Source organism: Grampus griseus (genome assembly GCF_964374135.1).
Source record: "Grampus griseus genome assembly, chromosome: 9".
Classification (NCBI taxonomy): Eukaryota; Metazoa; Chordata; class Mammalia; order Artiodactyla; family Delphinidae; genus Grampus; species Grampus griseus.
In genome coordinates, this window is record NC_139003.1 from 59,557,479 (window position 1) to 59,581,921 (window position 24,443).

At 34.6% G+C, this 24,443-nt stretch overlaps 1 protein-coding gene across 2 annotated transcripts; it reads right to left on the reverse strand.

Annotated features, from left to right (window-relative positions):
• Positions 1-1,284: 1,284 nt before the first annotated feature.
• On the reverse strand, positions 1,285-24,443 carry SEM1 (SEM1 26S proteasome subunit). 2 transcript variants are annotated; one of them, XM_082662108.1, is made up of 4 exons: positions 24,255-24,443; positions 7,254-7,347; positions 2,606-2,690; positions 1,285-1,486 (listed from the first exon to the last, which is right to left on the reverse strand). In XM_082662108.1, exons 1-3 carry the CDS (start codon positions 24,328-24,330, stop codon positions 2,651-2,653), a joined length of 210 nt encoding a protein of 69 aa, XP_082518234.1. In that variant the 5' UTR covers positions 24,331-24,443; the 3' UTR covers positions 1,285-1,486; positions 2,606-2,650. The 2 variants fall into 2 exon arrangements, with proteins under 2 accessions (XP_082518234.1, XP_082518233.1); XM_082662107.1 differs by lacking the exon at positions 2,606-2,690.

Here is a 24,443-nt window from a genome sequence, read left to right on the forward strand (position 1 = left end):
TTCAATCCTTAACAGAGAAAGCCACCTAAACTAAATTTTGAAAACTTATTAAGGACAAAACACTGAAAAACTAGAGGTAACCCATTAAAACCTCTGCCCAATTCCTGTGAGGTTTCAGAATGGTACCTCACCAATTTAAATTCAAGGTATATGAAGTGGCCATACCTCTGGGTACTAATCTGACATTGTCAAGGTGGTATGGGGTCTAACAATGTCCTTGTAAACCACTTACCAGAATACTGAGAAAATATACATCAGAATATTTCTTCAAATGCTACATTAGTATGGCTGCCTGTGCTTCATTATATGATTAAAACAATAAGTTTTTTTTTATAATTTTCAAAGTTCTTTCTTATTTTTTATTCCATCTGATCATACAGTAGTCCTGCCTGGTAGGCAAGGCAGATTCATGTTTGTCTTAGTAGGAGAAAACTTATTTATGTTCAAAATCATTTCGAGGCATACCTTAAATTATATTTCAGGTGCCCAACTCCTATTTTGGTGTCAATACTACATCACGTTACATAACTTTTAGATTTTAAATTACTCCACAGTACCAATGATTCTACTTCTAAATAAGTAACACATTCAAGTTTGAAAATATTCCAAATTAAAACTGTATATATTAGCCCCATTCTAAGTCTTATAAGAATCCTTTACCAATCAAATTAAATCTCCCCCTTCACAAAAGTAGATGTAGAAACAGTAATCACTGTGCAGAAACTTAATTGTACTAAATGAATCTGTTCTGTAGTATCTGAGAATATGCACATGTTAACAAAGCATCTTGAGCCCACTTACCCAGTTTTGACACAGACATCATTCTTATAAGTGTGATCAAACCACTCTGGATTTTAAGAACTAATAATACTTTATCAACTATTAATATTATTAATGGCTCAGGAACTAATTACAGCAATTTAAAATGATTAATATTTTAAAAACACAGGTTTTGAAGGGTCACCTTAGAAATGTCAGTAAATGCCTAAGCTTTCAAAATACAGATGAAATTACGGTTAAATGTAACTTAAAAAGGAGTACCTTATAAATAAGACCAACATTTAGTCTATGTGGTTTAAGAAAAGTATTGAATTTGGAATCAGATGAATTCTGGCCTCAAATCATTTAACCTCTCGGAGCCTCAGTTAACATTTAAAAAAAAAACAAATTCATTAATAGGAAATTTTGCTATCTGTCTATAATAAAGCTCTGGAAAAATCACAAATAGTATGAGAAAATTAATGACGAGAGTCAAAAGATCAAGACTTCTGAACCAAACCAATATTAGATCAAAACATTTATTTTGTGTGTTACAAAAACAAAAATAAATCCAAGGAGGTAATGAAATAAACATTTTTTTTTTATTAAGTGTCCCATCCTGGGTTCTCTGCTCTAGAATTTAGTAAACAGTTCAAGTTTAGGTTGCTTCAGCACTTCTGGATGCTATGATGTCTCCATCTTATAACCATGTTTCTCTAGTTCAGCTCTATAAAGAAACACAAAAGAACAACATCACTAGACATTCTTCATGATAAATTAAAGAAACAGATGATTTTTAGAAATAACACAATAAATAATTGAGCTAATAAGCCTAAACATCAATTTAAAATACTACCAAATAGCTTTACTTTAGTCCCCAAAAAGAAATCTATATAAGAAGGAAACTGGATGTGAATCCACATAATGCTAATAAAATTTTGTTTTCCCATTAGTAAACTTATGTTTTATATTCCTTATTTTTCTGATCTATTTATGGAAGAAATGTGAGGGAATTATTGATATTTTCCAAATACTGTACAATTATTCTGTTCATAATATTTAAACGTAAATTTTAAGAATCATTAACCATATGGCTAAGAACACTAGACACTATCAAACTTTTAGAGATTTTATAATTACAATACTGTTATTTACACATAAACAATAAACAGATCGCTTTTCATACTGACATATATACTGCCCTAAACAAATCAAAAATTATTAATCAAATGTAAGCGTGTGTGAAAATTATTCTGTATTAAATATATATAGGCTAAATATAATAAATAAGTTATAAAATATTAAACAAGACTTTACTTTCCTAACTTTAAATGTGGATAAAAATCTCAAAAATATATATTGGTATAAACATAAACACTTTAAAAAGATACTTTTTATAATTTATTTTTTCAACCTGAAATTGCAGTCATACTTTGAAAATGTCAACTGCAATTGTTGATCTGCCTTGTATAAACATTTGCACAAAAAGGTTTAGCCCTGTAATCAATATCACTTATTTAAACTACCATTCCAAATATCACCAGCAACTTTTCTGCCACAATTCTGATTTTATAAAATCAGAATTTTATCAAAAGTTCACAATAAAGTTATGTGAGGACCAACCTATGATAAAATTGTACAAATGTTAAGCATGATTACACCATTACATGTAAGATAACAAGACATTTGTTCTCAAGCATAATTTCGCTTAGACACTATCACACTATCCAATGTAAATGTGATGCAAAAAATACATGGTAGGAACGATGTATAATATTTATTATTCATTTCCCCAAACTCCTTCACTTCCTTAAAATCTTTAGATATTTATAATACAAATACTGACCTAAAGTCCATGAATAATATTAAGGCCAGAGCTTATTCATATGAATCATCTTTGTCTTCTGCTCAGGTGTAGAGGACAGTATGGGCTGGTGGTAAAACACTGGATTAGGAGTCAAGAGATCAGCACAAGTTTCTGACTCTACCGCCTCCTTTGCTAAGTTTAACTAAAATGCTTCCTTTGTCCTCTCCTCCCCAGGAAATTAAAGATTATAATACCTGTCTTTCATGTTTCCTATTTAAAATGGAGATAATTTTAAACTTTCTTAAACAATACTTCTGCTGCGTTTAACAAAATCATTGTAGATTATTCATTTTCTCTTATTTTACAACAAAAAACCCCTAAAATTCAACCTAAGATTTAGGTAATAAGTCACCAAATCCATCCGAGTTTGTGACTCTGTTTGTCTTCATGACAGGAGGTGGTGACCAATTACATTTATAAATTGTTTACAAACACAAAGGAGAGTATGAGATATTTCTCAATTAGCTAAATTCTTAGAAAAGATGAAAGTTCTTTGGTAGAATTCAGGACTTGTAAGAAACCAAAAGGAAAATAAATGAACACCACTAAGTACAAAACAACACAAAAACACTAATATCATGAGCCTGTTGAATGGAAAAATACAACAGAGATGAAAAAGTAAAGAAATCCAGCACAATTGGAAAGATATCATAGGGCACACATAGTGAATACACACTATTTGAAACAAAAACAGCAGCATTCCTTTTACAACAAAACAAGAATAAGACTAACAGCCACTAGTAGGTTTCAGAACTCTTATTACCCAAGAAACTACTCTGCTATGTGACATTGGCTATATCTGACATGGTAAATCAGGAATTATTGGCTTTTTGGAATTTTTATGTAAAATGTGATAAAGGTCCAAAAAATCTCATAATCCTACCTATTTCTACTGATACGTATATAAACAAATGTTTCAAAAGCAGTAAAAACAGAATGATCTTTAGTTACATGGAAACATTGCTGGCCTTCTTTGTACTTCTACTTGTTGAAGGTAAATTACACTGAAAGAGAAACATGGAAAGTTTAAGGCTAAGTCCTTGCCAAGGCCATGCAGCTAAATAAGACGCAGATAGGGGCTGGAACTCAGGGAATCTGACTGACTCTAGAGTATAAACTGCCTCTCTAAATTTAGATGGAATTAGGACTCAATCATATGAGAAAACAATAAAACATTTTTGGGGAATTCCCTGGCAGTCCAGTGATTAGGACTCAGCACTTTCACTGCCCGGGCCCGGGTTCAATCCCTGGTAGGGGAACTAAGATCTGAAAGATGAGCGCGGCACGGCCAAAAAAACGAAACAAAACATGTTCTTTACCATGGTTTATAATACCACATTAAGGGCCTCGATGCATTTTACAAAGACTGAAAAGAACATCTTTGCAGGAGACTTGTTAATCAAGACAGTTTTTAAAAGCAAGAATATAAATGTTATCTGAGGCTGCCTTGTCCAATATGGTAGTCAGATGCGGCTATTTATTAAAATTAAATAAAATTAAAAATTCAGTTTAGCAGCTGTGCTGGCCACATTTCATGTGCTTAATAGCCACATGTGACTAGTGGCTTCTGTACTGGATAGTGCAGCTTATAGAACATTTCCATAACTACAGTAAGTTCTACTTGACAGCACTAATGATACATCAAAAACTTTGTTTAAAAAAGAAAAACTCACAACACAAATAGGGAAATAAAAAGAAAAATCTCATTCACTAATGGAGGTATCAAGATTTATACACTTACAAAAATCCACAAACCTAAAGGCAGAAACATAACATAGAACATAAGAGCACTGTGGAGGTATATTATAAAACCAACAAGCCACAAAGAATATAAGGATAATGTTCTATTTCCAAAACCAACAAAAAGGCAAGATGCAGTAGTGACAAGAAATCCAATTATCAGTACATTTACTACTAAAAGTCCCCTAATAAAACCAAAGTATTCAGTAATGTCTTGATTTAATTGTTAAGAGAAAAGTGCTATTTTCTGACTAATGAAAAACACCCTCACCCCAAAACCCACTTGGGAGGAATCTGACTCTTCTGAATAGCAAAGGAAGAAAACTCATTTGGCTTCCACTTTAAAAATTTCAAGAAGATAACAAAAAGAAAAAACTGATACATGATTAAAATCAAAACACAAAATAGGGATCAACAGAGTTGTAAGGCCTGAAAATAAGTATTCTAACAGCATATGTTTATAATAAGAAAAGAAGGGATGCATTAAAAAAAAGCAGCAAGGTTTTCTCTGATGTGGCAAAATAAATAAACCTAAAATAAATACAAAAAGAAAGTGGCAAAAACTTGTACACATAGAATTAATTTAATCCCAGAATGGAATGAGATCTGTAAAAAGAACAAAAAGGGCTTCTGAAAGCCATATATGGCTAAAGAAGAATGAGAAGAGAGAGATTCAATGCTCAGAATAGATTTTAGAGAAAAAGCAAGATTACTGTTCAACAGCTACTGCTCTATCTTGTCCATAAAATTGCAAAAAGAAAAACAACATCATTAAGACAAAATTGAAAATTAAGACAGATGAGATAATTCCAAACTACATTAAAGTAGTTTAAAGTTTCAAGGCCTGAATAATTACATCTCAGAGTACTGAAAGAAGGAAAAAAATGAGAGTCAGCAATTTTGAGAAATCATGGAGAATTGTAAAAGAGCCAGAATAACCGTGAAAGGCAAACTGTACTATGTCCAAAAAGGGGAGAAATGAGATGGGTAAAACTGTTATTAGTTTCCAGCAAAATACTAAAAAGTCTTGAATGTAGGGTTTTTGAGCCCATAAAAAAATGCAGTTTAGAACAAAAGCTACTTACCACTACTAAAAATAAATTTTAAAAATTTAGTATAAATTATCTCACTACTTTTTAGAAAAATGTACTAGAGACTAGGAAATTAAAAGATTGCAATAGAACTTCTATATCATGGTTTGAGCAAAGCAAATGATAGTTTACACAGATATCTTTGTGGCCAAGATAGATAATGTATGGGTTGAATCAAAACAAAATTAGGGAGGAAAGAATTATCTACAAATGGTGCTGGTATAACTGGATATCCACATGGAAAAGAATGAAGTTGGACTCCTATTTCACACCATATTACAAAAATTCATGCAAAATAGATCAAAGACCTAAATGTAATAGCTAAAATTCTGGAACTGTTACAAGAAAACATAGGGATAAATTTTCATTACCATGAATTTGGCAATGAGTTCTTAAAAGAGTAGATAAATTGGACTTTTGTGCAAAGAACACTATGAAGAAAGTGAAAAGACAACCTAACAGAATGGGACAAAATATCTGTAGATAATATGTCCCATAAGGGCCAGAATAAGTAAGAACTCTTACAACTCAACAACAAAAAGACAAACTTTGAAAATGGGCAAAGGACTTGAACAGATAGTTCTCCAAAAAAGATATACAAATGGACAACAAACACATGAAAAGAAGCTCATCAGTATCATTAAAGAAATGCAAATCAAAACCACAATGAGATACCAATTCATCCACTAGGATGGTTAAAATGAAAAAAAAAAAAAGGTTTTGGCGAGGATGTGGAGAGGTTAGAAACTTCCTATATTGCTGGTAGTAATGTAAAATTATTCAGCTGCTGTGGAAAAGTTTGACAATTCCTCAAAAAGTTAAACAGAATTGCAATATGATCCAGCAATTCCACTAAATCCCAACAAAACTGAAGAGATATTCAAACAAAAACGTGTAAATGAATGTTCACTGTAACACTGTTCACAACAGCCAAAAGCTGGAAACAACCCAAATGTCCATCATCCGATGAATGGATAAACAAACTGTGGCCTATGTATACAAGGAAACAGTATTTAGCCATAAAAAGGAATGAAATACGGATACATGTTACAACATGGATGAAATTTAAAAACACTATACTAAGTCAAAGAAACTAGACATACAGATCATTCATGTGATACCATTTATATGAAATATCCAGAACAGGAAAATCCACAGACAGAAAGCAGATCAGCGGTTGCCAGGGGCTGGAGGAGGAGAGGAATGCAGAGTGACTGCTTAATAGATATGGTGTTTCCTTTAGGGTGCTGAAAATGTTTTGGAATTAAATACAGATGATAGTTGTATGACATTATGAATATACAAAATGCCACTAAATTGTACACTTTAAAACGATTTTTACATTATATAAATTTTACTTCAATCAATTGATAATCAATCAACCAATCATTTTAGGTAGATTTGTACATGAATATGGAAAAATACACTCCCAACACCTCACTCTCCATTCCAGTTTGAGAATCACCAATACATTGGGTCTGAGCACCCTATGATTCTAATTTCTGCTGAGTTGTTCAATATTGATAGAAAATTAACAGTGACAGAATTAAACCTACAAGGATTTAAAAAAATAGCAAATATGCTTCTAGTTAACTACTTTTATAAAGAGACTAGAAAGAACAAAAGTTCTACGCAATTACACAAAGTATTCATGTTTAGAAACACAGGAGATGAGGCAATATATCTTACTTTTCATAATTCGAAAATCTATTTCAAAGGCAACTGTCATATATAAGTTACATATTCCATGCTTACAATTAATACTAAGCTATATAAAAATTTGGCTTAAAACTTACCGTAACTGATTGGAGAAGTCATCCTCTACATTGTCATCATCCCAATTATCCTCCCAGACATGTGCATCTTCATCTTCATCTAAACCAGCCCAGTCTAAAAACAGAAACAGATGCCATTTAAATATTTCTCATACATTATTTCCATAAATACAAAAACTTCAGAAAGCTTGCTACTGAACTCTCTCAATTCAAAACATCTAAAACCATTATCTATGAGAAATGGTAATCTTCCTCTTTAAATCTCAATTGATGCTATCTTGTTTTCTCAATTCTTGAATTTGCAGATCTAAAACAGTAGTTAATACAAAAAATTCTATTTGCTGTGAAAATTTATTGTAACTTCAGGAGGATATTTACTTTGCTGATAATTTTTATAAAGTCTATTACACAATCTTTCAAAACACAGCACCAATAACAGAAAAGTAAGTTGAGTAGCAGGACGATCCCGGCCTGGAATTCAAAACTGCTAAACATAAAAAAAGACAAGTCATATTCAGATAACAAAAAGTAAACCAAATATTTTCTTAAACATGGTTGTAAAACTGTGTTAGAGAATGTCCTTATTCTTTAAGACACACATGCTGAAATATTTAAGAATCATGTGTCATTTTGTTGACAAGTTTACTTGTAAATGCTTCTGAAATATATTTTATATCATACATGTCTATCATACATATGATAGAAATAAAGTAAATATGACAAAATGTTAACAACTGATGAAACATGGGTGTTTGTTGCCTTCTTGTTTTTTGAGGTATAACTGACATATAACATTATATTAGTTCCAAGTATACAACATAATTTGATACTTGTATACACTGAGAAATGATCTCCACAATGAGTCTAGTTAATATCCGTCACCAACAGTTACAAATTTTTTTTTTGGATCAGGACTTTTAAGATCTACTCTCTTAGCCACTTTCAAACATGCAATAGAGTATTAATAACTATAGTCATCATGCTATACGTTACATTTCCATGACTTATTTTTGTAACTGCAAGTCTGTATCTTTTGATCCCTTCACCCATTACACTCCCCCCATTTGTCCTTTATTTAAAACTTCTATAGGGTTAAGTTTCAAAATTAAAATCTGAGAAAACTAGTTTTTAAAAAACCAGTATGGAAATCACCTTTGGAAGCTTTCCTGATTCCCTCTCTTCCTTTCCTTCAGAGATTAGGTCCCCTCCTTTGTGTATATCTATCACAGCACCTACATACTGTACAATCATATTTATCAGTTTATATGCCTATGTCCATTACTAGTATCTGAGCTCCTTAAGAATAAAACTCTTTTATTTACCTTTGTATTCTTAAGCCACAACAATACCTGTTGTGCATATGCACGACAGTTGGTTGTGAAAGATGCAACGAACTCTAAATCAGACCTTGTGTACTTTTGCTTGATCCCTCCCCTCCAAAAACAGTAAGCATGAGTTACACATGCTCTTAAATGTGTCCTAGTAGCTTCATCTTAGTAATTACTTATTAGAAACATGGCTAAGAACATTTCGATCTTTTAAAAAAAAGAAGTCAATAAGAAAAGGTATGATTTAGGCTTTTCTTATAAAGCACATATAGATTTAAAGGTATTCAACAATGGTTCATATGGGTATTATATTTGTTACATATGTATCTAACAAAAAATTTTAAATGCCATATGTCAACATCATGATTTAAGAATATAAGAAAGTACCTCCATTTACCTGGTCCCCCCAAACCAGAAATTTGGGAGGCAGCTTAGCTATCATTTCTCCTTCAACTCTCATAACCATTCATTATATCCTTTTGATTTCAGCTCAAGAATCTACAGAGTTATAGTCTCCTCCTCCCTATTCTTGCTGCCACTATGTTAATTTAGGAGGGATTATTCCTTTCATGGACTATTATTGTGGTCTTTTTTCTGTCCCCTCCTCTCCAATCTTACAGTCTGTACCCTCTTCCACTGATGCCCAAAATGACCACCATTCCTGTAAGTAACTATGCAAAACATTCAGGTAGGAAGCACATTTTATTAAATTTGCAACTCTAATGTCTATAGCTGAGTACTGGGCACATAGTAGACACTCAAAAAAATGTTGTGTAAATGGAACTACGTTTCTCAAGTTCCCTTCCTCTGAGTGGTCAATCTCAAGAAAACAGAGGGCAGTGTGTGGTTTCAGTGAAGTCAAGAGTATACATTTCAAGATGGAAGAGAATAACAATATCTTGTATTATGAATGAGTCGTGTAGAATTCTCAACTGTATTTACTCTAAGAATACTTTTGAGACTTGCGATCATCTGTTTGAATGCTCCCTGAAGAGAGATCATGTGGGAAATTTCTTTAAGATATTAGTGCCTGAAAAGATGAAAGTTTCTCTTAGGCAATTTATTTCAGGTTGCTAGGAAGCTCAGTCAAATGTATACTCAACTTTAATCATTGGTATAGGGTAGTGAATGTATATTCATTAATAATAACTTTCAATAATCAAAAATACTGATTTTTATTGGCCTAAATGTTCTTATATCTCCCAGTAATATTATTATTCTCAAAACGGAAATATTGTAATGATCTAAATTCAAATCCTATACTATTCTCTGAGGTCCTCAACAGTAGTAATACTTAACAATACTAAGTATTAATTACATCTCAAAATTAAGCTGACTGGGCTACAGATATCCTTACATGTTCTCCTTTCTTATAGAAGTACCTTTCAAACTGAAAACTTTTATTCTACTTATGAATCCACCTATAGTTTTTAATGAGAGTAGATTAAGAAGTTAAAGTAAAGGAAATCACATTTAGGATTTCCTATAGTCTACGGAAGAGTGATGAGAAAGCTAATGCAACCAAATTTTTAAAAATAGTATATCTGGGGACTTCCCTGGTGGTCCAGTAAGTAAGACTCCACATTCCCAATGCAGGCGGCACGGGTTCAAACCCTGGTCGGGGAACTAAGGTCCCGCATGCCAGCCGGTGTGGCCAAAAAAAAAAAAAGAAATTAAAAAAAAGAAATAAAGATAGTATATCTACTTCCAAAGCTAAAGATAAAAAACAACATTTCTGAACTTTTATAAACGAGCAAAGTGACTTAGTTAAGTCAAGAGTTAATCATTAGGTATAGGGCTAAAACAATACTGTTATTCTCATATTGCCATTGCAATCAATAATAAACTGTTTAATATGTACATTGTTGTACACAAATTTTCTTTTTGTTTTTCTAAGAGCAGGGAAATCTCAGAAAGAAGGGAACTACTTTAAGGCAAAAATAAAGGGGGCAGAAACTGAAGCATTAAGTATACAAGAGAGGAACATTATGTAAAGATGGTACAGGTTGCAGACTAAGATCAGATTTTAAATTAAAAAGGGGCTCAAAAAGTAGATATATTTCCCTAATACTAAATCATCAAGAATCAACTACATGATTTTAATTCTTTAAATTAAAATTAAATAAAACACTTCAAATCATAGAAATTCAGATTCTTGTACCTTGAACTTATTATAATGGAAAAATGCAATCCATTATTCCTTTTATAGCAAGTGAATCATGCTATTCCTCCCCATTCCCTCCAGTCTTCCTATAACCTACAGTTCTGAGCTATCTAATAATATTAATGGACAGCTTAGGAGTTTTTGTTTCTTGATTTGTTTTAATGACACTAAACATTCCAGTATAAAAAATTCACATAAAACTATTTCATTAAAACAATGCAGCAAAGTTTGGCTTTATACTTCAAGTTTTTATAAAATGGCTAAGACTGAAGATTATTTAAAATTACAGAATTTTGGAAACAGAGAAAGCCTTAGAGATCACTGTATAGCATACCCCACTTTGCTTTGAAACCACCACCATTACCACTACCAAAAAAACAGAAAGTGAAGACTGTCTTACAAGAAAATATTTATTAACTTTTTTCTACCATTATTTCACAACCTCAAATCCTAGACTTTAAATATACTTGGGTTGAGCCTAGAAATAAGAATTGTCAAACGAAATATTTGTTTCACTGATATTTTAAGGAATCTTTATAAAGATATCTAACAGAGCTTAATGTCCCACAAAATAATTTGCATACGTTACAAGTGTATAATATGCTCTTGAGTAAAGAAGGTGACATAACTCAAGTCACAATTGAACTTTAAAGTTCTAAGACACCAAGCCTCATATCAGCCTGAACCACTTCTAACTAACCAGTTTCCTAAATTTTTAAGGAAATAAAATGTCAAAAGATTGAAGTTAGAAATATAAAAAACAAGAATATTTATTTCACATTTCTCTGCTAATCTTGTAAGCCTACCCTTTCCAGAACAATAAAAATACAGGGCCCACAGGACTTTTAATCTAATTATGGCTTGATTCAAAATGTTGATTTCAGGGAATTTCCTGGTGGTCCAGTGGTTAGGACCCTGTGCTTTTACTGCTGAGGTCCCAGGTTCAAACCCTGGCTGGGGAACTAGGATCCCACAAGCCACATGGTACGGCCAAAAAAAAAAAAAAAAAAAAAGTTGATTTCAATATTGTTAATACTGATGTCATTCAAATACCTTCAAGTTGACTTTAATTCTTTTAACTTTAAGAGACTAAAAAAACATACTTGTTAATTTGTACCCTACTGTCTCAGAGAATCTAGAACAAGAAACGTAACAGCTTCAATAACTTATTTTGTAGGAGGTCCAATCCTTAACTCCATAAAGGCTAGGGGAAAAAAAACAATCAAATTCTTTATGTAATATGGGAAATACGAGTTTGAACACGGTCTTTTTTTGTTTCTGTTTTTTTGTTTTTGGCCTCGCAGCAGCATGTGGGAATTTTAGTTCCCCGACCAGGGATTGAACTGGTGTCCCCTGCAGAGGAAACGTGGAGTCTTAACCACTGGACTGCCAGGGAAGTAAGTCCCTGAACAGTATCTTTTTCAAAATTTTAAAACTGGTACAATTTTTAGTTTATCAAGTTGAATTCTGATGATCATTTAGCATAAGCATCAAGTATCTCTCCCTCTGGTAACAACCATCTCATGTTACTTTAATGGCAAGGAAAGGAAAGGGAAGAAGGAAGAAATAAAGTCCCAAGAAAAATAAACTGGCTCATGAATGGAGGGAAAACAGTATTATGAGCAAGAATTTAGGTAGAGGACTTCCCTGGGACACGGGTTTGAGCCCTAGTCTGGGAAGATCCCACATTCCGCGGAGCAACTAAGCCTGTGCGCCACAACTACTGAACCTGTGCTCTAGGGCCCATGAGCCATAACTATTGAGCCCACGTGCCACAACTACTGAAGCCAGTGTGCCTAGAGCCCATGCTCTGCAACAAGAGAAGCCACCGCAATGAGAAACCCACACGCGAGCTGCAACGTAAAGTAGCCCACACTTGCTGCAACTAGAGAAAGCCCGCGCGCAGCAACGAAGACCCAACACGGCCAAAAATAAAGAAATAAATTTATAAATTAAAAAAAAAAACGATTTTAGGTAGAACACACACACAAAAAGATTCATGACAGTAGCTCTGTATTTCATTTGTATTAATATACAGCATTTTACAATTATGACACTACTGAGCATACAAAGACAAACCAGAATCTATAATCCATTTTAGGTGGAAACTTTAAAGATTTTCTTTATTAACTACGAATGTACTGAACTATATTACGTAAAATGTTTAAGTGATAGGGTATAACATTCCCAAATTTATTTCCAACACTTATAAGTCCTCCATATTATACATGTTACAATATATATAAACTACAATATATGTAAACTCAACTAAATGAAGGGGAACATAAAAAACATGTGACTGTTGTAATCTCTGGATTTGGCAGACTTCTCTTGCAAAGCATCTCTGAACTGTGTTTTACTTTTCAATTATAACACTGCACTGTTAACCATGCAATTTTATTTAATCACTTACTTTTAAAGCATTAAACCCAGAAACAGCTTTTTTTTAAAAGGGCAAAATAATAAAATCAAACAAGGATACCTGATTTATGTCTAATGTCTTCCTTCAATACGTAGATGACTATAAAGTACACACTTTATCTTCAACACTAAATGCATTGCCAGGATTGTGATTAATCATTTAAATAACCACAGCTGTGTTTACTTCAGTGTGCAGGCCTCCAGATGTGTACTGGTAAAAAAAATTACCATATTTCAAGAAGTCAGAATTGGAAATAACCAATAACAGATGCCTAATACATAAGTGTCTAGCAATTCTAAATTATTTGAGACTTTGCCCCCAAATTTGACTTTGTTCACATCTGCCAGTGAGAATTACATCTTGGACTAGCTTTAAATTTCACAAATCTGAGTTACCAAAGATCCCACATACTTCATCTAAGTATCACCTTAACATTTAAGTGTGAAAAATGGTTCTCTCTCAATGTTTTTCAAAGTACTTACTCTCCCCCACCCTCCAACATACCTTATGAAATTTCTAAAAAGTATAAAGTATACCACTTTGGAGAAAACTAAAGAGGAAATTCTATTTATACCAAATAGGGTTGCAAATGTTCTACTTTAAAGCGATTTTCAGAAGCATCAATCAAACTCTCATTCATTCCTTAACAGTAAAGCTACTCTGAATATAAATAAACTAATCTCCAACAAAGTTGCTTCAAATAAAAAATGTGCATGTATATACAGAACATTACATGAAGAAAAATATAAAACAAACAAAGGAAAGTTCTAAAAAGTTCTAAATTGTACATTCACCGCTATAGGTGAAACAGCAATAGCTGCAAATAGCACCATTACACTGATAAATATGATAATAAAGCCACACTAAATCTAGTCATTCTGAGATAAATTTACACATGTTCCTGCTTAAGCTGTATAAAACAGATTAAATTTTTTTTTATAAAATTTCATTTCTGTAAGTTATCATGATACAAAAACATCTATATACCCTAGAAATCTAATGTCTATTCAGTGGCTAAGAAATCACTACTAGCATAGCACCATTGTACTATACTTATATTTTCTCCAACAAGGACCAAACATGTCAGTGGGGTACTTCAGAGCAAACAACCAAAAGCAACTGTTAAACGATGTTGCTACCAAACTATTGGTGAACTTTCAGTTGCTTGTGGTTCTGAGTCTGAAACAGAGGTCCAAAACGACTTATACACACACACACGTGTGTGTGTGTGCGCATATATTATATATCAGAATGATTCCACTACAAACATGCTGACTTTGGTTCTCTTGGTTGATTAGTGCTTTTATTTCTCTTTAATTCTATAAAATTTCTCAAAGCCATTAGTTATTCTAATCTTTTCCAAGCACTCATGCCCTACACTCATACTGATTCTCTCATTTTGATCCTCCATATTATTGAGGCAAGAGTATCCAATGTAGGACAGTTCCCTGGTGGCACAGTGGTTAAGAATCCGCCTGCCAATGCAGGGGACATAGGTTCAAGCCCTGGTCTGGGAAGATCTCACATGCCGCGGAGCAACTAAGCCCATGAGCCACAACTACTGAGCCTGCGCTCTAGAGCCCACGAGCCACAACTATTAAGCCCGTGTGCCACAACTACCGAAGCCAGCGTGCCTAGAGCCCGTGCTCCGCAACAAGAGAAGCCACTGCAATGAAAAGTAGCCCACGCTTGCCGCAACTAGTGAAAGGCCGCGCACAGCAACCAAGACCCAACGCAGCCAAAAATAAATTAATTAAAAAAAAAAAAGAAAGAGTATCCAATATGAACTCAACCATCGGTCTTCCATTAATTATGCAAGTGCAAAATCACAATCCCTGATTTCTTACTATCAAAATAGCTGCCAAAGCTCCCTTGTAATTCTTGCATCACTCTTCCCTAATAACAACCTATTTCAGGCCCTTAGTCCTCACCTAAGCTATTTCAACAATTTGCTAATTAGCTTCCCTGACTTTCTATCCTTTCAAATTCTGCTGGGTTAATTTTTCCTAAACTGCCTACTGCCTAAAGGAAACATACACATATCAAACAAACAAACAACGCCCCCCCCCCCCACGTCTCATCTACCTAAGGATCAAGTCCAAAGTGGTCATTTGGCTTAAAGCTTTCCATGATTAGGCTCCAAACTACCTGTGTAATTACAACTACTATTTCACAGCCAAATAAAATACACATACACATTGATCTTCCACCTCCAAGCATCTACTCCTCTTCCCTTTTTCTGGAAACCCCTTTCCTACACTTCTACCTTTTGAAAGCTCTGTTCAAATGTTGCAGCCTCATGCGGTACACAACTGGAAATAATTTCCCCTTCTTTTCAGCTGCTGTTGCACTTTACTATCAGTGGTTTAATCCCCACACCACCACCACCACCACCACCACCACCTGCTTCCACTGGAAGGAAACCAAGTGAAATCTTACCCAGAAACCCAACAGAAAAAGACAGTCAAAAGCAAAAGTGTTCTGGTTTACTTGGGTGTGGGGAGAGAAAGGCTTGGAGTGCCCCCTCCTAGCATAAGCACTTGCAAAATACTAAAAAGCTCAAGTCTGGCATGAAAACTTACTAATCTCCATTGACATTTATATCACTAAGTCCAAAGACAAATATCTATCTAAAGAGTCAAATTTGCCTCTGTGCAGCCTCTAGTTAACTTTGTCCTTGGTAAGTTATTTTGCTGAGCCCCAAGTATAAAGCTGTCATAAGGCTGCTATGAGGATTACATAAAACAATGTACCTAAAGCACTTTGTACCGATAAACAGCAGCTAGAATCATTCTCGCTCTGCACCTTTCAGTGCCAGGTGTATAGGAAGCACTCTACAAACATATATCGAAAGAATAAATCATTTATTATGGGCTAATCACTCCAAGGAAACTTAAGGGGTGATGGAGGTAAAAAGAGAAACAGGTTGCAGAATAAAGATACCATTTCTACCAAGCATTACATCAATAACAGAGCACAAAACTGGAAAAAAAAGATATCTGGTAAATTTTTAATACTTCAGAAGAGTGTAAGTATAGTTTTTGAAACTTTTATTTCCCTTCATTGTTTTCACTGTTCATGTCTTTCAATGAGTTATGCTTAAAAACAACATTACTACGTAACAATGAACACCAGTCACAATTGCTTAATGCTTCTTCATTCCATTGAACCAGTTAAATAACTAATCAAATAGCTTTTCAAAGTAGTTTTTACTGTTTAATATCCTGAGTCACACCACTCACAACCCCCTGGCAAGCACTAATATCTTGATTTGGGGGGGGGTTCATTCCACTGTGTCTCTTTATACCTCTTGTACATTTGTATGCATCCTTAAACAATACATACTACTGTGTTATGTATCTTTGTATTTTATATGAATAATCAAACTATTTTTTAAAGTACTTTTGGAAAAACTTTTGACAATATTTTTTAATTTATAAGTTTTTAATATTAAAAAAATAATCAAATAACCCTCAAGCTCAACAAGCTTAATTTTGGATACATCTAAAATTACAAAATATTTGTTGAAAATGGTTCAAATTAAATAAATACCAAACATCATGCAAAATCCAAATCCCTAAGTAGATTAGGAGGGAGAAAAAAAGGAGCCTAATGTTCACAGAATACCAACTTTGTGCCAAACTCTATGCTACACATTTTACACATATATCATTCTTATGGACTGAATGTTTGTGTCCCCCAATCCTGAAATTCATATGAGGAAGTCCTAACCACCCTCAATGTTATGGTATTTGGAGATGGGGCCTTTGGAAGGCAATTAGTGTTGCATGAAGTCATGAGGGTAGAGTCCTCATGAGATTAGTGTTGTTATAGGAAGGGAATCCAGAGAGCTCTCTTTCTCTACCTTGTGAGGACATGATGAGAGGCAATAGTCTGCAAGCCAGGAAGAGAACCCTCACCAGGTACTGAACAGGCTAACATCTTCATCTCGGACTTCCCAAACTACAAGTTGTGAGAAAATAAATTTCTGTTGTTTAAGCCACTCAGTCTATGGTATTTTGTTATGGCAGCTCAAACAGACTAATACAATCATACAATCGTTACATGACTCTGATTATTATCCACAAATTACATGAAGGAACTGAGGATTAAGAAGGTAACAAAGGAAAAACACAATGGTCAATCTTGCTCAAAGAAATCAATCCAAATCAAAATGATGCGATTCCATTTTCATCCCTCAGGTTTGTAATGACTAAAATGTTTAATATGGAGTGCAGGTAAAAGGTGACCTGTAGATGGAAATTTGTGTAACCCTTGTAAAAGGTAATTTGAGAATATGTCAAAATTCAAAATGCACCTGGTCCTGAATGAGGTGTCAGAGCCCAAGCAGAGCCAGGAAGGCATTCCTGTGGAGGGGCAGTGTTGTGTGGTTGGTGTGTCATAGCCAGGACAGAGTCAAGAAACCATCCAATGCTGGAGTAAGGAGAAGTGACAGTGGCCTAGCATAGAATGTTGAAGCCAAAGTGAGATAAGGAGGGGATCTGTGGGTGTAGGGGACAACAAACATTGGTTAGGGAGGAGGATGACCTAATAGACAATGACCCAATATTTACAATAATGGGAGCCAGGTTTCTCACTGCTGGGGAAGAAAGTTACAAATGTGGAAAGGGAAAAAACTAGAATGAGCCCTGTGGTGTTGAACTGTAAATTAGAGATACCTATGTGAACTCATGGTTTTATACAAACACATACATAAATAGATGTATATATGTACATACATTTGTCTATTTCCTAGTTCCTTCCATTGACAGCATCCCAAAAGCCATCAGCACAACTGGAGGTAAGATCTTACTTTCCAAATATCATTCTCCACTGAAAGCTATGCACCTCAAAGGAATGGCTGATTCCAGGACTGGAACAGGAAAAGTATAAGATTAGCTTGGAATACCTACTTGTGTCAGAATGCTAGGAAATGCACAAAGAATGGTGACTTGTCAAAAGGTCACAGAAGACAGCTTGATGGGATTCCCCATGTACAAATTGGGACAATCTGAATATCAAAATAAATAATAGCAACAAATTATAACCCATCAAATGAGAATTCATGAGTCTATATTGATATAAATACACAAATGAATAAATTGAAAGTTTGATAATGAATGGAAAACTGTGGTTACACAGTTTCAAAGTCCCTCCTAGTAAAATACCTATTAATTACAAAGGGAAAATCAGTAATCTAACAATGGAAAAGTCTCACAGACACTACCTTAATAGAGTTACCATCAGCAGCAATGGAATAAATGAGAATCATGTTCCACCTGACAGGATGCAATGGGAATACAGCATCACTACTATGATATTCCCTCCAAGGTGCAGAACCTAAATCGAATCATATATAAACGTGAGCCAAATCCAAGTTGAGAAACATTCTATAACTGGCCTGTAATCTTCAAAAGTGTCAAAATCACAAAAGTCAAAAACAGAGACCTGCTCTAGACTAAAGAAGACTAGAGATATGACAACTGAATGTAATCCATGATTCTTAATCAAGACATTATTAAGACAACTGAAGAAACCTGAAAAGGACCTATGGACTAAATGACAGTAATATATCTGTGTGTTAATTTCCAATTTTGATGGTTGTACTGAGGTTATGTCTTTGTAGGAAATACACATTAAAATATCTAGGGGTGATGAACATCAGGCTGGCTCATGGAAAAAAAGGTTGTTTGTATTGTACTTTCAATTATTCTGTAAGTCTGTAATTATTTCAAAATAAAAATTATATTAAAAAAATGAAAATGAACCTGCCAATTTGATCTGGCAATTTCCTAAGAATTTATCTTATAAATAAGAACAAAAACAAAGATGTAAGACGTAAGAATATTTGCTGCAACATATTCTGTAACAGAAAAAAACAAAACATGAAAATAAGCAAAAAACCTAAAACCACCTAGATATCAATAGATATTTATAGATTATTTATTGTGCATACAGTAGACTAGTAGAACACAACTATTAAAAAGCATGAGGTAGATGTTTATATTAATGTGAACACACATCTAAGATATATAATGTAAAAAGAAGAAAAACTGTATATGTAATATGGTCCTTTGTGAGGATATATACAAACACACACAAATAAATATATATATGTATACATATATATAAATTCAGGAAGGACACTGAAAGAACTGTTTAACAGTGATTATACTGGAGCATAAGAAATGTTTTTGGGGAAAGTTGGCGAGAAACAGTGCTTTCACTTTTTAATTTATAACTTTTCATAGGTTTAAATTTTAAATAAGCAGTTATTTGTACAATTATCCTACATATTTTGCTGCAAAAATATTTTAAAGGATTTAAGTAACTAGTACAAGTCGACAAGTTAAAAACTGATGCACAATGAGATATCACTACACCTATCAGAATGTCTAAAATTAAAATGACCATGTGTTGACAAAGACGTAGAGTAACTAGAACCCTCATACACTGCTTGTGGGAATGTAAAATGTATAACTACACTGGAAACAGCTTGGCAGTTTCTTAAAGTTGAACATAAACCTACTGTACCGCTCAGTCATTTCACTACAAGGTGCTAAACCAAGAGAAATGAAAGCATATGTTCACACAAAGACTTCTACATGAATATTCATAGTAGTTTTATTTGTAAGGGAAAAAAAAAGGGTAATTGGAAAAAAAAACAGGAAATGACCTAAATGTTCATCAGAAAGTGAAAGAATAAACAAATTGTGGTATATCCATGTAGTAGAATATTTCTCAGCAAGAGAAAGGAACAAGCTATTGATAAACGCAACAACATGGATGAATCTCCAAATAATGATTCTGGGTGTAAGATGCCTGAGGAAAAAGATACTGTCTGATTCCATTTATATAAAATTCTGGAAAACGCAAATTGATCTATCATGTCAAAAGGAGATCAGTGACTTTCTGGGGATGGGAAGGGATGTGGAGAGGACTGACAGGGAGAGATTATTATAAAGGGACACCAGTGAACTTTTGGGGGTGATGGATATGTTTGTTACCTTTTTGGTGGTAATGACTTCTCTGTTGTATTCATATTCTACAACATATAAAATTGTGAATTTTGAGGGAAAACAAAGTTGATGGATGGTGGATTTTGAACCTAGGTCTGATCCTAGATTCATCATGCTTATTCCATCCTGGAGCTCAAAAATTTTCTTCTTGCATATGATTACCATGAATGGACATCAAATAGGCACTTTACCATTCATTATATTTATCTTTTTTCTTAAAAGATTTTAGTAACATGAATTCTTCATTTCTTGCTACCACCACATAATTTAAATATGTGACATTATTATTTATTTATGTGTCCACTATATTACATTTAATAACTGAAAATACCAAAGCCCTTTTGGCTCTAGGTAAACTGACTAGTACAGTATCTGACATAGTCAGTATTAACTGTATCTACCTTTTACATTTAAGACTCTAAGGAACTCTTTTGTTGAGGATTTAGTCCAGTTGGTATCCAATGTGCACATAAATATTTCTCAGTGGCATTTTTCATAGGACAATTCTTCCTTGTGCAGGACTGGTCTATGCATAGCAAGTATTTAAAATCCTTGACCTTTACCCACTATATGCTGGCAGTTATTTTACTTTCTTACTTGACAAGTGAATGTGATATCCCAAAATACTTCCTTGGTTAAGAACCACTGTAAGATGTCCTACTTTGATAGGCACAGGCGAGAGTGCCTCAGTTATTCCAGAATGCTAGCAGCATTAGGGAACCACCAGCCTGCTTCAGATAACACAGCAGTTCCAGTGATTATAGAAAAATTATAAACTACTTGGTATAATAGTATTCTCTTGTAAACACCATTGCTTCTGAAGGCAAACTCAGGTACATTTTAAATATTCTTTCCCTCAAAAAAAGGAAAGAAATCTCTCAATTCTGGCATAGGAAGAACAGAATAAAAGAAATTAAAGGCCCACTTGTTCTTCCCATTTTCACTCTCATCCACTTCTAACTGTTAAGAGAAATGAGATTAATGAAAATATTTTAATACCTTTTCAATATATGTCTGATTTGAAAAATTGTTTGACGTTTCAAATAAATTATAGAGTATTTCAGTTTTAGGCCCCACCCTACTACTATTAACCTAGCTGTATGATCTTGACAAGTTCTAGCTTCTCAAGACTTTTAAGTTGCTTTCCAGTTCTAAAATTCTAACCATGCCAAGCCTCCAAAATTATATTAAATCATTCCCAAAACGTTGAGTGTCTTCCAACAAATCTGATAGTCAATGAGTTTAAACAGTCAAGAAGTTGCAGAATTCACAAAGATCCTAAACATGATTTTTAACAGTTCCTACTTAATGACCAGATCACACACCCACCAATTAGAATTGTGAGGAACTGCCAATGTAACACAGATCCACAGTCCAAATGATAAAAAAGGAGCATTTGTTTCTTTGCACCTTCAGAAAATCACCCCACACGTCACACCTCACACTGAAGAGCTATTCAGAAGAAACAATGAAGCCTCCATGAAAACGCATTATCTTAGTTTCCTTTTCAAAACAGAAATTCCCCTTCCTTATAATGACTGAATTGACATCTTACCAAACAAATTCTTATCAGGAATAAGATGTAGCAACAACACCCTCAAAAAATATACAATTCTGTAGTCAAACCAGGGATACATAATTTCAGTAATGCTTTCATGTAACAGGCTCTTAACTGCAAGCTACCCTAGACAATGGACATCATTCACTTTCTGAAACACAGAGACCCAATGGGCCACTGAAAGTAAGACCTCCCCTAGATTGATTAGATGATTACAGGCAATTTTAAGTTGTATCTACTTGTGAGTTTGTCAATGGCATATTCTCCATAAAGACAATCACAAGAAAAAGAATCTCCAAAGAAGGCAAAGGACTTGGTAATTCAGGGCACTAATAACTGATCTGAAAACTCAAATACTGAAAGATTCAAAACAGGCCAGTTTCAAAGTACTCCTTCTCCAACTTTACCTGTCTGAATGAAAAACCAGAGAAGAAACACACAAAAACCTAAACAAGCAAAAGCATTTCAAATGTTACCGCTCATTCTAAATAGAAAATCTCCTGAATGAATGAGGTTCTACATATTCAAACCTGAAGATGACAGATTTTCTGTAAGGTGACCAATAAATGGTGAGTTACTTATGATAATAAACCAGTCTGTTGTGGGAGGCCTGTCTTCAGAAAAAATATTCTTTGCTTTTCCTTTTAACTTTAATGAGATTTTTTTTTTTACTATGTAACTACCAACATTTTGAACAAATTGATGCTCCCAACATAAACTTAGTACAAGAATTACATATTCTGCAAAAGCTGATGAAATGAAAGTTGCTGAAACATCATATGTATCATCAGGCCCAGTTATCTTTAGGTCCTTTTTAAGCAGTCAATTCTCGACTACTTATTTTAAACACAGGTTCACTCATTCGACAAGCATTTACTGACCATCTACCATGTGCCAGGCACTTTGCTAAACGTTAGGGATTCAGGTTAAAGTTTGCTTGGGTTGGGGACTCAGAAAGACCTATCAGATCCTGACGACCACTTAATGGCAAGCTTTTAAAATCTCTGAGCCTCAGTTTCTTCAGAGATGTGATAATTAGACTATATAATGTAGATAAAGTGCCTAACATGGTATCTTGTATATGATAAACAATAAACGCTAACTATACCAAATATGAAGTTTGCGTTAGAAGCAGATCCTGATCTCAAGCCAGTTTTTTACTACATAGCTCACTGTTGGAGGATTATGAACCAACTTGAAAGTGAGATCAAGAAAACATGTCTGCACAGATAAATCCACTACCAAAACAAAAAACATTCCCCACAATACATAATGAATCCCAGAACTGAAAATAGATGTGCTTTGGGTTAGTTTACGAGTTTGTGTAGTATGTGCTCCAAGGTCTTCTTCCACTAAACAACCCAGTACACTATAAATAAAAATAACAAATGTTACAGCTTTGTGGCTTTATGCACAGTAGGATCATGAGGGAGTACAACTCAGGACCATTTTGGTGAAGCAGTAACTAATGTAACAGATTTGTAACCATTAACCACAGTTCTCTTCCTACACCTTCAGAAAGGTCACCCAATAGTAACCTCCTTTTCTTATAAGATAAATGTTTACCTCACGCATAGCAATTAGTTGATAAAACCAACAATTTTGAAACCCTGATTGGCAACAATGATCTAACAAACAGAAGCAGTACAGCTAGAGTTTAAGAGTGCTAGTGTCAACTGGGCCAGGTGTCCATCATTTCTAGCCAGTTACGTGACACTGGGCAAGTTTCTTAACTGTTCAAGCTTCAGTTTCTTTATCTGAAAAATGTAAATACCAGCTCCTACTTACTAGGCTTGTGAAAATGAATTAAGTTAATAGAAGCAAAATACTCAGACAAGCAACCACCCAAACAATGTTAGCTATTTGCTGTTATCTACAATGAGAAAACTAAAGTTCCTCTTGGTAACCATGAAGCTAATAAAAATGTAGACGTTTTAGGGTCTTATAAATCCTTAAACTTATGTTAGTTTGAAGTTAAGTGATCAAAAATTAATGAGGAACAAGAGGAAGGCAATAACGGGAATTAAGCACTAACACCTGATCCTCCCGTTCTACTTAACAGGCTTCATATGTTAAGTCCTAAATGTAGGCAGCATCGGCCTAACTAGGAACAACAATTTAATTCTGGAAGCGTTCAAGGCAAAGGAAGACTGCTAAAACAAATAATAACAACAATAACAATAAATAAAGGGAAAAGGGATTATGTAGACATGAACGAGGTGGCGGTACCCGGGCTGAAGAGGAAAAGGCCCCACCATCCCGGACACCGGGCTAGGCAACCAGGGTCCCCGTGGCTCTTCCCAGTGAGGAAGCAGAAGGCATTTAGCCTCACCGCTGAGGTGAGTCCCACCGTGACACCTCGACCCGAAGTCGGTCGTGGAGGGTCGCGCGTGCAGAGCCTTGAGAGCCAGTAGCGGGGGTCCAGACTTCCCGCGGGTGCCTCCCGGCCGAGCCCTTCCAGCCGCGCCGCCTCCACTCAGAGGCCTTAGTCACTGTCCGCGCGGCCCAGAGGCCGCGGGCGAGCCGGTTACCTTCTGCAGGGAACTCCTCGAACTCGTCGTCCTCCTCCAGCAGACCCAAGTCTACCGGCTGTTTTTTCTCTGACATCGCGACCCTCCGCGGCCAAAACCTCTCAGTCCAGTAAGAAAGTTGGACCTCTCACTTCGCCTTACCACAGCCCCCACCGCCGTTGCAGCCTCCCAGGCCGGCTCTATCATAGA

Bases quoted from the DNA above. Each gene is read 5' to 3' on its own strand.
- SEM1 (XM_082662107.1), bottom strand. From the start codon at position 24,330: ATGTCAGAGAAAAAACAGCCGGTAGACTTGGGTCTGCTGGAGGAGGAC. The intron at 7,348-24,254 runs GTAACCGGCTCG...TTCTGTTTTTAG, and splicing joins CGAGGAGTTCCCTGCAGAAG to ACTGGGCTGGTTTAGATGAA. The intron at 1,487-7,253 runs GTAAGTTTTAAG...GTTTCTTTATAG, and splicing joins GACTTCTCCAATCAGTTACG to AGCTGAACTAGAGAAACATG.